This window comes from Neoarius graeffei, chromosome 16 (genome assembly GCF_027579695.1).
Source record: "Neoarius graeffei isolate fNeoGra1 chromosome 16, fNeoGra1.pri, whole genome shotgun sequence".
NCBI classification, from domain to species: domain Eukaryota; kingdom Metazoa; phylum Chordata; class Actinopteri; order Siluriformes; family Ariidae; genus Neoarius; species Neoarius graeffei.
In genome coordinates, this window is record NC_083584.1 from 16,573,303 (window position 1) to 16,588,503 (window position 15,201).

A 15,201-nucleotide genomic window follows, 5' to 3' on the forward strand; every position below is an offset into this window, starting at 1 on the left:
GAGTTCTATTCACGGTCGGGTCATAGCAAAGACCATCATAAAAATGGTACCTACTACCATCTGGCAAGGCATGCTGCAATATAGATGCGAGTGGGGAGTTAAACTCTTGTGGTTACCAGAGGACTAGCCCCCCCACTGTAGCCCCAGCTACGTTATGGCTGAGGGCTGTGGAAACAGAGACTGGCTGCACCACATGGCACAGTAAGGACTTTAACTTAACGCTCCTGCAGGTCGGACAGCGAGTTTTTGTAAGCTGTGATGTGGTTCATTTTTGGCAAAGAAAGCAAATATTTAAAATGAAATGAATCTTTAATCCTTTCAGAAAACTGAAACATGGGTTCTAAGTATGGCCATGGGTGTGTGCATTCGCCAGAAGAACCGCCTCCTTCCATTCTGCCATCAACTGATCGTGTTAAATAACGCTGCTGAGAAATCATTGAACTTGATTTTATACAGTCTATGGATGTGACGAGACCCTAGTGATTACTGATCGGCTATCTCAGTGTCACCTGTGAAAAAAACAATCACGTTTTAGAAAGGAAAAGAAAAAAAAACATCCACATTCAAAGCTGCTTCATAGTAACGAGGACCTTGACAGAAATGTAGTGGAGTGAAAAGGACGATATTTGCCTTTCAAATGTAGTGAAGTTAAAGTCATAAGTTTCCAAAAAAATAATACTCAAGTAAAGTACAGATACTCAAAGTGTACTTAAGTACAGAACTCAAGTAAATGTACTTCATTACTGTCCACCTCTGTATATAATGATACATGAAGGTGTGTTTGATATGTTGTATGTTTGATATGATGTGTTGTAGTTTCACAGAGGTTAAGGCAAAGCTTTACTACAACATTTTGAAAAAAATGTATTTAAAATATTTTTTAAAAATTGGAATATTGAAAAAAATATTTAAACAATTCATAAGTTATCAAAGCTGTCAAACTGTTAAATGAACATTAAAATGGTAAGTAGCTACACACTACACAGACTTACAGTATATACTACTTAATCATGAACTGTTACATTACTGTTAGCTAATATTTTTATCCTTCATCTTTTTCCTACTTCTGTGTGGGGTCCATGTGGATTGGTCGAGCCGACAGGTAGTGTTGTAGTACTAGAAATCAGTCTCGAGACCACTTTTTAAATTTTACCCAGTCTTATCTCGGTCTCCAACACAGAGGACTGAGGATTTTACTTCAAGGCCGGTCAAGACCACAACTGCAGGGATATAAAAGCAAACTTAAATCTGTAAAACAGAGAAAACTCTTATCTGTAGTTCACACCCTCAATGATTGTTCCCGGGCATCGATATTTTACATATAATTAATTAATTTGCGCTAGTAGTGCTGGCACAAATTGTTACTCTCACTCAAGATCTTTCTACTTTATTCTACTTCTTATTATTATTATTATCCTCCTAACGTTTTTTTGGGATGCTATTTCTCCCTCAGTTTTCAACCAATCATCACCAAATTTCACTTGAAGAATACCTCTGGGCTCACTTAAGTTGCTATGACTTTTGGTGCTGATCTGGATCACTGAACCGGAATGATCCATGAAAAACGGGTTTTTTTCTTCACTAGGCATCATTCTTTATCTCTTCCCATTACGGATCTATAGGGTACGGTGACCAGACGTCCCGGTTTGTAAGAGCTAGTGCAAATTACTGTGACTTTAGTCACAATATCTATCTAGTTACTATATTACTTTGTATTATTGTTTTGTACTTGTTGAAAAAGAGTCCACAAGCTTCAGTATATCTCAAGCGTTTACAACTTCTTTGCATTTTAAATGTTGAATGTTTGATGTCCTTTCTTCTATTTTCTGTATTTAGCTATGTAGTTTTCAAATTGCACACAATTATATGGGCTGCTTCACAATCATGGGAAACTTTTAGGGTCCACGATAGTCTGCAAATCAAACCTCAGCTTTTTGTTTTTCTCTGCTGCCAAAAATGACCTTTTGAGATGGAATTTCAAAGCTACAGGTCATACACTGACCGTGTTACTGTGGTGAGAAGACGTCATATAGTGTATTTCTAAAATCGACCACCTTTCTTATCATCCACAAGAGTAAGGGAGACAAAGTGAAAAACTGTTGAAATGGATGTGACGTATGTTAAGGACAAATTTTAAAGTCCTGTGCAGCGATGTTTGTACACAGTGGTAACTGTAATAACAACTGAAGTGGGGACGATCCTTGTGGTTTTCCAGAGAGGACACTTTTTTGACAGACTCACATTTCAACCACATGTGAAGCTCTGCTGCAAATATGTCATCTCATCTCATTATCTCTAGCCGCTTTATCCTTCTACAGGGTCGCAGGCAAGCTGGAGCCTATCCCAGCTGACTACGGGCGAAAGGCAGGGTACACCCTGGACAAGTCGCCAGGTCATCACAGGGCTGACACATAGACACAGACAACCATTCACACCCACATTCACACCTACGGTCAATTTAGAGTCACCAGTTAACCTAACCTGCATGTCTTTGGACTGTGGGGGAAACTGGAGCACCCGGAGGAAACCCACGCGGACACGGGGAGAACATGCAAACTCCGCACAGAAAGGCCCTCGCCGGCCCCGGGGCTCGAACCCAGGACCTTCTTGCTGTGAGGCGACAGCGCTAACCACTACACCACCGTGCCGCCCGCTGCAAATATGTCTCACATCTATTTCAAGTCCTGTGTTTTACTGTGCAATAACAGAGTAGTCTGCTTCAAAAAAGACAAATATTGTGATTGTGAAACAGCCCATACAAGGCTTATTGTTGGTTCAACAACAAAAAACTTACTATATTGTTTCAGAAAATATGGAGAAAAGTGAAGATTTTCGTATTGAATCATTGTCTGCACTTAATGATGGTTTCTAGGGAAAGACAACATGGAACAGGAGAGTGCTAAATAAAGATGGTTTAGTTGATTTGAGTTCTTAGTGTTTGTATGTGGGTGTTTTTATGGGAATGTAGACCTTTCAGATCAATTTGAAAAGTGCCTATGGTTTGCATGTTCCACATTTTATCATAAATGCGTCATGCAGTGGTGGACTCTCACTGATCTGATCCTGGTCTTGAGTAGGTCTCATTCAGCCTTGGTCTTGGTTTTGACTTGCTCTCAACCCCTCAAAGTCTTGGTCTTGTCTCGGTCTTTATACACTCTGGTCTTGGTTTAGGTGGTCTTGACTACATCACTACCAATACTATCAAGGGCCATGCTCAAGGGCCCCAGCAGAACCTTAACCCATTGAGCCACCACTGACCCCACTGTGAACTAACTTCATGATATTACACTACGGATAAACCATGCGAACCAAACACACAAATATTGTTCTCGTATACCCCAATAGCATTTGTTAACATTTGCAAACTATTTAAACACAAGGGTTCTAATGCTTCAAGTTATGCAGCAGAAGTTTTCAAATTTTGTCAAGTCACCATACTAATAAATCATGCTAACTTTATGAACTTACCAATCACATACAAATGCTACTTTCTGATCCACCAAGAATTAGTTTAAAATTAAATATTAGTAGAAGTGACAACCAAATTTTACACACCATTTAAACAAAAAGTGCCCTATGTTTCACACTAAGTTACCTAATTTTCTGATTTCATACATCACTATACTTCATGCTAACTTGATAACCCAGATGCCATATTACTTATTCTATCCATATGAGCAGTCGTGGGCTCTGATTGGCTACTCTACTACAAGGATATCAGCTCATATACCGTGAGTAGAGAAAAACAAAATAGCAGCGCGCATTGCTGAACCAACCAAGGACGAAATAAAAAGTCTACTCGAAAACAACCCCCCCCAAAATACAAAAAAAAGCAACAAAATATGGAATTAAAGTATTTGATGGTAAGAACATGCTTTTTTAATTTTTCGAGAATTATTATTATCGTATTTTTCACAAATTGCTCCTGTCATTTCGCCGGTTTGTTTACATTCTTCATCTTTAAGCATTAAAATTTGTTGATTTTTTTTTTTAGACTGGTTCAAAAGCTCAAAGAAGTTTGAAAATTATTGAACTGAAATGCCCAAGGAAGAATTAAATAAATGTCTAAAGCTATTCTATACCTCGACACAACAGCAAGACGGCACTTTGGACAAAAACCAAACCAAAACAACAACACTAAGATCAATTTGTACAGCCATCGATAGGCTTTTAAGAAGTCTGCCTAAGCGGAAATGGTTTTGTCGGATGTCTCATCTCATCTCATCTCATCTCATCTCATCTCATCTCATCTCATCTCATCTCATCTTCATCCGCTTATCCGGAACCGGGTCGCGGAGGCAGCAGTCTGAGCATGGAAGCCCAAACTTCCCTCTCCCCAGACACCTCGGCCAGCTCCTCAGGAAGAACACCGAGGCGTTCCCAGGCCAGCTGAGAGACATAGTCCCTCCAGCGTGCCCTGGGTCTTTCCCGGGGCCTCCTCCCAGGGGGACATGCCTGGAACACCTCCCCAGGGAGGTGTCCAGGAGGCATCCAAAAGAGATGCCCGAGCCACCTCAGCTGATTCCTCTCGATGTGGAGGAGCAGCGGCTCTACTCCGAGCTCCTCCCGAATGATTGTGCTTCTCGCCCTATCTCTAAGGGAGCGCCCAGCCACCCTACGAAGGAAACTCATTTCAGCTGCTTGTATCCGCGATCTTGTTCTTTCGGTCATTACCCAAAGCTCATGACCATAGGTGAGAGTCGGAACGTAGATCGACCAGTAAATCGAGAGCTTCGCCTTTTGGCTCAGCTCCTTCTTCACCATGACGGACCGGTAAAGCGACCGCATCACTGCGGAAGCTGCACCGATCCGCCTGTCGATCTCACGCTCCATCCTTCCCTCACTCGTGAACAAGATCCCGAGATACTTAAACTCCTCCGGACGTTTTGTGCAAAATTTGTATTTATCGAATTTGCAAAAAATCTAAATAAAAATGCTCTGTTTCTCAAAATCCAGTGAATGTGGATAGAATAAAACAGTTATTCCACCCAATCTCGTCGTACATGACTTATAGCCAATTCAGTGCTACACTCCTCGTCAGCTATCAGCTCATGTACGACTCGATTTCATGGAATAATTGCTAAATGTTACCCTAACTGACCAAAAATATCATTATATGCCTCAATTATACAGTTGATTATGTCAGGAATACATCATACATTATATCCATTTATAGTTATGTTTCATGTTGTGGAACGTATAAACCGCCTTTCACCCATCTCTCTATTTTGGCCATCTCCACTACGATTGCTGTTTGATCATGTCTATATGTGTCTCCATAACATGTCCCATTAGACTCAACTTTTCCTGAAAACTTCTCCCTGATGACGACGGTACGGGCAAAGAAGAACTCCCAGTTCTTCTTGCTGTCCATATACAATGAACAGGGTGTACAGCAGGTGGGACTGGAGCTGGGCAGATCACCCGTCTTCCTCTACGAGGACCACATGGGACAGCCGACCCCTGACCTCTATCCCACCTTCAGGAAGATCAACCTAGCTGATGGAAAGTGAGTGTTTCTACATGATATAAAGGGGGGGGGGGTGAGAGTGGTGTGTAACTAATGGGATGTACCTGTCACCCCAGTACTGGCTTGAACTCCATTTAAAGTCTTGGATTCTCATATAGATATGAAAAAAAAAGAATGACTTTTCCATAGTACTACTATATATCAGGGTTAACGTTGAGGTTTCTTCTTATTAGGTGGCACCGGATTGCGTACAGCGTAGAAGGAAAGTCAGTTACACTGTATTTGGACTGTAAGAAGGTGCAGACTCTGGATCTGCACCGTGGAGACGACCCTGTGGTCCACACAGATGGCGTTACCGTGTTCGGGACAAGGCTACTGGACGAGGAAGTGTTTGAGGTAAAATTTGTGAGAAAGTAACAAGCAGGGAGGCATTGTATTTCTCATCTCATCTCATTATCTCTAGCCGCTTTATCCTTCTACAGGGTCGCAGGCAAGCTGGAGCCTATCCCAGCTGACTACGGGCGAAAGGCGGGGTACACCCTGGACAAGTCGCCAGGTCATCATAGGGCTGACACATAGACACAGACAACCATTCGGCATTGTATTTCATCTCATCTCATCTCATTATCTCTAGCCGCTTTATCCTTCTACAGGGTCGCAGGCAAGCTGGAGCCTATCCCAGCTGACTACGGGCGAAAGGCGGGGTACACCCTGGACAAGTCGCCAGGTCATCACAGGGCTGACACATAGACACAGACAACCATTCGGCATTGTATTTGTAAATTGAAAATAGTAGCTTTAGGGGTTATATGATATTATAATTACAGTAATCATGTAAGAAGAAAACACAGTGTGGTGTGCTGTTATGGGAACATAATTAATGACAGGGCTCTGTGATGACGCGACTGATATGAAGTGGAGCTCCTATTACTCTGAAGTTGATTATTTTCCAGTAACAGCACATCCCAAAGTGTTTTATTCCTCTTCTGCCAATGATTCCAAGTTGTAATTTATTAAATGTATTAAATGCTGCATTGACAGTGTCTTGCAAAAGTATTCATCCCCCTTGGTGTTTGTCCTGTTTTGTCGCATTCCAAGCTGGAATTAAAATGGATTTTTGGAGGGTTAGCACCATTTGATTTACACAACATGCCTGCCACTTTAAAGGTAGAAATTGTTGTTTTATTGTGACACAAACAATAATTAAGATGAAAAAACAGAAATCTGGAGTGTGCATAGGTATTCACTCCCCCAGAGTCAATACTTTGTTGAGCCAACTTTTGCTGCAATTATAGCTGCAAGTCTCTTGGGGTATGTCTCTATTAGCTTAGCACATCTAGCCAGTGAGATTTTTGCTCATTCCTCAAGGCAAAACTGCTCCAACTCCTTCAAGTTGGATGGGTTGCGTTGGTGTCCAGTAATCTTCAAGTTATGCCACAGATTCTCAATTGGATTGAGGTCTGGGCTTTGATTAGGCCATTCAAGACATTTAAATGTTTCCCTTTAAACCACTCCAGTGTAGCTTTAGCAGTATGTTTTGGGTCATTGTCCTGTTGGAACGTGAACCTTTATCCCAGTCTCAAATCTCTGGCCGACTCAAAGAGGTTTTCCTCCAGAATTGCCCTGCATTTAGTGCCATCCATCTTTCCTTCAGTCCTGACCAGCTTTTCTGTCCCTGCAGATAAAAAAAAAAAAAACAAAGCATGATGCTGCCACCACCATGTATCACTGTAAGAATGGTGTTCTCAGGGTGTTGGGTTTGCGCCACACATGGCATTTCCCATGATGGCCGAAAAGATCAATTTTAGTCTCATCTGACCAGAGAATCTTCTTCCATGTGTTTGGGGAGTCTGCCACATGCTCTTGAGCAAACTCCAGTTGTGTTTTCTTATTTTTTTCTTTAAGTAATGTTTTTTTTTTCTTCTGGCCACTCTTCCATAAAGCCCCGCTCTGTGGAGTGTGCAGCTTAAAGTGATCCTATGGACAGGTACTCCTACTGTATCTCCACTGTGGATCTTTGCAGCTCCTTCAGTGTTATCTTTTGTGTCTTTGTTATCTTTCTGTGTGGAGTTTCCTAGCATTCTCAGGTGGTACTTATTTGTGTAATGAGGGTGTCATGGTGGTGTAGTGGTTAGCACTGTTGCCTCACAGCAAGAAGGTTCTGGGTTTGAACCCAGTAGCCGGTGGGGGCCTTTCTGTGTGGCGTTTGCATGTTCTGTCTGCGTGGGTTTCCTCCAGGTGCTTTGGTTTTCCTCCACAGTCCAAAGACATGTGGTTAGGTTAATATGGGATGGCCTTGAGTGAGGCACCTAACTCCCAAACTGCTCCCTGGGTGCTGTTAGCATGGCTGCCCACTGCTCTGGGTATGTGTGTGTTCACTGCTTCAGATGGGTTAAAGGCAGAGAGGAATTTCACAAGTGGGTGATGAATAAAGTTATACTTCTTCTTCTTTGTTGCATCTCTGATTAATGCCCTCCTTGCCTGGTGTGTGAGTTTTTTGTGGGTGGCCTTCTCTTGTCAGGTTTGGAGTAGTGACGTATTCTTTCCATTTTGCTGTAATGGATTTAATGGTGCTCCGTGGGATATTCAAAGTTTGGGACATTTTTTATAACCCAACCCTGATCTGTACTTCTCCACAACTTTTACCCTGTCCACACTAGGGATTTTGTACCGATACGATACTACTTTCGTACCGCAACACCTGTCCACACTAGCAACTATACCAGTACTGTAGCGGTATAACTGTATCGGTACGAAACCCACAAATGTATGGGTTTCGTATCGGTACAGTATCGGTACTGTAGCGCTTCGCTGTAGTGTGGACAGATGAAGCGGCTCTGTATCGATACAAATATAATGTGCATGCGCAAAGTCACACACCTCAATCAATGTCTTCGCTGAATAAAATAGTGAAGAACGGAGATTCGTTTGTTTCTTTCTCAGCTGCCTCGCACGTTTTATACAATTCGACTGAATAAATGACCACCAGAAATACAGACTGTACATTGACAACAAAAAGCACACACACGTTGTTTCATCCGTACGGAAGCCGAGAGAGGCCCTTCATATAATCCTTTTTTTTATTCACCTTGTTATCCCGAGATAACGACATAATTAATTCAGGATCTCGAGAAAACAACACAACTAGTTCGAGATCTTGAGAAAACAAAACCATTATTTCGAGATCTCGAGAAAACAAAACAATTATTCCGTGATCTCGAGAAAACAAAACAATTATTTCATGATCTCGAGTAAACAGCTGAGAAATGGTTCATTCAGGTACGCCAAGAGACTTGTGATATGCTGACTTTGGGGCTATTTCTCATTCTGTATAGACGCAACTTTGGTCATTAGAATGTCTGGAATAATCGATCACCTAATAAGGCAATATTTTGATCAGGGGTTGACACACGGAGAGATTGCATTAAGTCTTTTAATAAGGGATAATTTCAAAATTAGTCCGCGGCACCTCCGCAGAAGACTGGCCCGGCTTCGTCTCTACCGACGGAGATACAGTGATCCAGCTGAGATCATGAAATAATTGTTCTGTTTTCTCGAGATCACGGAATAATTGTTTTGTTTTCTCAAGATCTCGAAATAACGGATGCCATATATTCTCGGAAGGAAGTTACTTGGTAACCACGGAAACATTTCGCGCACGCGCATTTCAACTACCGTGAAAGAAAACCGCAAACATTTCTCGCTAGTGTGGACAGATGCACTAAACTGTACCGGTATACTTTGTATCGATACAGTTATACCACTTTCGTACCGGTATAAGTGTGAACACAGCATTGTCTCTGACCTGTTTGGAGGCTCCTTGGTTTTCATGTTGCTTGCTTAGTCATGTAGCAGAGTCAGGGTCCTTCCAGAACAGGTTGATTTATACAGACATCATGTGACAGATCATGTGACACTTTGATTGCACACAAGTGGATCTTAATCAACTAATTATGTGACTTATGAAGTGAATTGGTTGGACCAGCTCTTATTTAGGGGTTTCATATGAAAGGAGGTCAATACTTTTGGCCAAGTATACATCTTCTTCCAAGTATACTTCTTGTGTTTGCTACGTTAGAAAGCTGCTTGTTGACATTTTTGTAGTGGATTACAAGTGAGCATGTCAACAGAATATTGTCTTTCAGGAGTAATTGAAATCACGGTCTGATTCCCAACTGCGTTTAGAACAATTGTAACAGTTTTAATGGGACAGGAAGGTTTTACAGATGAGTTAAAAAGCTCCAGATGTGAATCATGTCACTGTAATTGGGGGGGGGGCATGTGAAAGGATTTGATAGATGTCGTGTTTATCCCACAGTGATTTATACTTGGATTTCTGTCTTCATTGTACTTATAGGATGGCTGGGTCAAAGGTCAGATACTTGAGCATGAAGCTTGTCAGAGTGGCTTTCAGATAGGATTAATGGATAATGAACTGTATCATTTGGAGTCGTGCTGCAGCTATTTGAGGATGCATTAGCATAGTTTGAGGTTCTGAATTGACCTACATGACTCAAAACACTTGTTTTGGCGTGTAATGTTTGCTAAAACCTCAAGGAGAGCAAAAAACAAAAACCCATTTCCCATCTTTTAATCTAGCCCTTAGGGTTCATGTCTCTGTTTGTAGTGTGTGTAGTGTTTAGTAAACCTCTCTCTCGCTCTCTCTCTATTCACTTCACTGCTGCTGGTCCCTGAGGACAACAGTCTAACCTTCTACTTCCATTAGCTGTGCATATTTTAACCTTCAGAAAGATGCTATTATCAATGCGTTAGCTTGAAGGAATACTTCACCTAGCATGGCTAATGTGGCTCACTAATCATAAATAAGGAGCTTTTCGAAGCCCGTCACATTATGCAAATGAGTCCCCATTAGATTTTATTTGAACAATTTCAGAACTTTCTTTTTTAGGGGTGAAGTCTAACTCTAATGGCCACACATCTCAGTCCTCTCATCATCCAAACCAGATGTTTCAGTCCATGCCACACCTCCTTTAGACGCCCTTGCAATAACTGAATGTTCCTGACCTCTCCCACACGCATGTTTAACCTTTTATAACGCTCTCCCCACTATTAACCATTATTGCCAAGGATCCGCCCTCTCATCATGCTCACCTAATCTCTAAAACACATCCATCTCTGAAATGTGGGCCTCCATAAAAGCTTCACTCCTTTCCTGAAAAATCCTAGCAAATTTACAGAACACCCATCCACCCTCTATCTCTTCAAATGGGAGTACACAGTAATATTAGTCATATCTACTGTATGTTACAGTTAAAAAATGATCAGCATCACATCTGGCCAATAATTTGAACTGATATACTACAGTGGTGCTTGAAACTTTGTGAGCCCTTTAGAATTTTCTATATTTCTGCATAAATATGACCTAAAAAACATCATCAGATTTTCACACAAGTCCTAAAAGTAGATAAAGAGAACCCAGTTAAACAAATGAGACAAAAAATATTACATTTGGTCATTTATTTATTGAGGAAAATGATCCAGTATTACATATCTGTGAGTGGCAAAAGTATGTGAACCTTTGCTTTCAGTATCTGGTGTGACCCCCTTGTGCAGCAATAAACGCAACTAAACGCTTCCGGTAACTGTTGATCAGTCCTGCACACCAGCTTGGAGGAATTTTAGCCCATTCCTCTGTACAGAACAGCTTCAACTCTGGGATGTTGGTGGGTTTCCTCACATGAACTGCTCGCTTCAGGTCCTTCCACAACATTTCGATTGGATTAAGGTCAGAACTTTGACTTGGCCATTCCAAAACATTAACTTTATTCTTCTTTAACCATTCTTTGGTAGAACAATTTGTGTGCTTAGGGTCGTTGTCTTGCTGCATGACCCACTTTCTCTTGAGATTCAGTTCATGGACAGATGTCCTGACATTTTCTTTAGAATTTGCTGGTATAATTCAGAATTCATTGTTCCATCAATGATGGCAAGCCGTCCTGGCCCAGATGCAGCAAAACAGGCTCAAACCATGATACTACCACCGCCATGTTTCACAGACGGGATAAGGTTCTTATGCTGGAATGCAGCGTTTTCCTTTCTCCAAACACAATGCTTCTCATTTAAACCAAAAAGTTCTATTTTGGTCTCATCTGTCCACAAAACCATTTTTCCAATAGCCTTCTGGCTTGTCCACGTGATCTTTAGCAAACTGCAGACTAGCAGCAATGTTCTTTTTGGAGAGCAGTGGCTTTCTCCTTGCAACCCTGCCATGCACACCATTGTTGTTCAGTGTTCTCCTGATGGTGGACTCATGAACATTAAGATTAGCCAATATGAGAGAGGCCTTCAGTTGCTTAGAAGTTACCCTGGGGTCCTTTGTGACCTCGCCGACTATTACACGCCTTGCTCTTGGAGTGATCTTTGTTGGTCGACCACTCCTGGGGAGGGTAACAATGGTCTTGAATTTCCTCCATTTATACACAATCTGTCTGACTGTGGATTGGTGGAGTTCAAACTCTTTATAGATGGTTTTGTAACCTTTTCCAGCCTGATGAGCATCAACAACGCTTTTTCTGAGGTCCTCAGAAATCTCCTTTGTTCATGCCATGATACACTTCCACAAACATGTGTTGTGAAGATCAGACTTTGATAGATCCCTATTCTTGAAATAAAACAGGGTGCCCACTCACACCTGATTGTCATCCCATTGATTGAAAACACCTGACTCTAATTTCACCTTCAAATTAACTGCTAATCCTAGAGGTTCACATACTTTTGCCACTCACTGATATGTAATATTGGATCATTTTCCTCAATAAATAAATGGCCAAGTATAATATTTTTGTCTCATTTGTTTAACTGGGCTCTCTTTATCTACTTTTAGGACTTGTGTGAAAATCTGATGTTGTTTTAGGTCATATTTATGCAGAAATATAGAAAATTCTAAAGGATTCACAAACTTTCAAGCACCACTGTATGTGTTCTGGGAAAACCAATTACAAAGTGAACTAGAAGGGCAATCGGTACACTGTCAGAAATAGGGATACAGTAGGAGTCCAGTTCTGTCCCACAAGGTACAATCTACACTAATCTACCCTCTAGGGCTCATTATTGGACTTCAAGGTAACTATGTGTACCATTTTAGGGTAAAAAAAGTACATATACATTCCCAATTAGTATATAAATGGTACAAATAAGTACCTTAGAGGATACTGATCCAGTGACAAGCTACTGTACCCCAAAAGGTACAATGATGTACTTTATTTTCCGAGAGTGTAGCGCACATATGTACACTCTATGCACAATTATTAGGCAAGTGAGTCTTCTGACCCTACTGTTATTTCTATGCATATTTTCCAACCCCAGGCTATATACACTTGAATGCCAATTGGATTTAAGCATTCTCAGGTGGTACTTATTTGTGTAATGAGGGAGGGTGTGGCCTAAAGTCATTAACACCCTATATTAAAGTGTGCATAATTATTAGGCAGCTTCTTTATCTCAGGCAAAATGAGCCAAAAAAAGATTTAACAGACACTGAAAAGATAAAAATTGTAAAATGCCTATCAGAGGGATGCAGCACTCTTGAAATAGCTAAGCTATTGAAACGTGACCACAGAACAGGGAGGCTACAGAACGTTCGGGTCAGCAGTAACACCTCCAGGACCATCATGCTGAGCACAGGGGCCCCACAAGGGTGTGTGCTCAGCCCGCTGCTCTTCACCCTGCTGACCCATAGCTGTGTACCAATCTACAGCACCAACCACATCATCAAATTTGTGGATGACACGACTGTGGTGGGCCTCATCACTAACAACGATGAAGCCAACTACAGAAATGAGGTGAGCCAACTGGTCCAGTGGAGTATAGACAACAATCTCTTCCTGAACATGGATAAGACCAAAGAGATTGTAGTCGGCTTCAGGAGAGGTCACTCACAGCATCCCCCTCTGACCATTGATGGTGCTGCAGTGGAGAGGGTGAGCAGCACCAAATTCCTAGGGGGGCACATCGCTGAGGACCTCTCCTGGTCCAACAACACCGCATCGCTGGCCAAGAAGGCTCAAACTCGCCTCTACTTCCTCCGCAAACTGAGGAGTGTACGAGTCCCACCCCCCATCATATGCTCATTCTACAAGGGCACCCTTGAGAGTGTCCTCACTGGCTGCATCACTGCGTGGTACGGAGGCTGCAGTGCCTCCTGACGGAAGACTCTGCAACGCATAGTGAACACGGCCAGCAAGATCATTGGTACCCCTCAGCCCTCCCTTACGGGCATCTATCACTCCCATCTCACCTTCAGAGCCATCAGCATCGCTGGTGACACCTCCCACCCTTCACACTCACTCTTCAGCCTCCTGCCCTCAGGGAAAAGGTACCAGAGCCTCTGGGCCCGCTCCACAAGACTGCTGAACAGCTTCATCCACCAGGCTGTCAGGATGCTGAACTCTGTCTACTACCTACCCCCTACCCCTGGCCTGTAACACATTCATTCACACAAGAAACTCTATCACATGCATTTGCACATCACACTACAAACATTTTCATTACTGTTGTATCTGCTGCTATTGCTCATTTGCACTACTGTTCATATACACCTCATAAGCTGCTCTTCTAAGCACCTTCTCCATTACAGAAATTGTATTGTATTTGCCCTACTGCTATTTTGTACATTGTTTGATTTTAGAGTGTATTTTTTATCTATATTATCTATATTTATAAATATGTATATATTGTTTTTCTTTATATATATATATATATATATATATATATATATATATATATATATATATATATATATATATATATATATAATACAACCCCGATTCCAAAAAAGTTGGGACAAAGTACAAATTGTAAATAAAAAGGGAATGCAATAATTTACAAATCTCAAAAACTGATATTGTATTCAGAATAGAACATAGACAACATATCAAATGTCGAAAGTGAGACATTTTGAAATTTCATGCCAAATATTGGCTCATTTGAAATTTCATGACAGCAACACATTTCAAAAAAGTTGGCACAGGGGCAATAAGAGGCTGGAAAAGTTAAAGGTACAAAAAAGGAACAGCTGGAGGACCAAATTGCAACTCATTAGGTCAATTGGCAATAGGTCATTAACATGACTGGGTATAAAAAGAGCATCTTGGAGTGGCAGCGGCTCTCAGAAGTAAAGATGGGAAGAGGATCACCAATCCCCCTAATTCTGCACCGACAAATAGTGGAGCAATATCAGAAAGGAGTTCGACAGTGTAAAATTGCAAAGAGTTTGAACATATCATCATCTACAGTGCATAATATCATCAAAAGATTCAGAGAATCTGAAAGAATCTCTGTGCGTAAGGGTCAAGGCCGGAAAACCATACTGGGTGCCCGTGATCTTCGGGCCCTTAGACGGCACTGCATCACATACAGGCATGCTTCTGTATTGGAAATCACAAAATGGGCTCAGGAATATTTCCAGAGAACATTATCTATGAACACAATTCACCGTGCCATCCACCGTTACCAGCTAAAACTCTATAGTTCAAAGAAGAAGCCGTATCTAAACATGATCCAGAAGCGCAGACGTCTTCTCTGGGCCAAGGCTCATTTAAAATGGACTGTGGCAAAGTGGAAAACTGTTCTGTGGTCAGACGAATCAAAATTTGAAGTTCTTTATGGAAATCAGAGACGCTGTGTCATTTGGACTAAAGAGGAGAAGGACAACCCAAGTTGTTATCAGCGCTCAGTTCAGAAGCCTGCATCTCTGATGGTCAGTCAGTTTC

The 15,201-nt window shown here is 41.6% G+C and overlaps 1 protein-coding gene across 4 annotated transcripts in view; it reads left to right on the forward strand.

Annotated features, from left to right (window-relative positions):
• col5a3a (collagen, type V, alpha 3a) overlaps positions 1 to 15,201 on the forward strand; it is a 243,094-nt gene that overhangs the window by 35,374 nt on the left and 192,519 nt on the right. For all 4 annotated transcript variants that reach the window (XM_060942576.1, XM_060942577.1, XM_060942578.1 and 1 more), the window contains exons 3-4: positions 5,296 to 5,509; positions 5,704 to 5,866. In XM_060942576.1, coding sequence (XP_060798559.1) covers positions 5,296 to 5,509; positions 5,704 to 5,866 — 377 coding nt within the window. The remainder of the gene's footprint in view (positions 1 to 5,295; positions 5,510 to 5,703; positions 5,867 to 15,201) is intronic.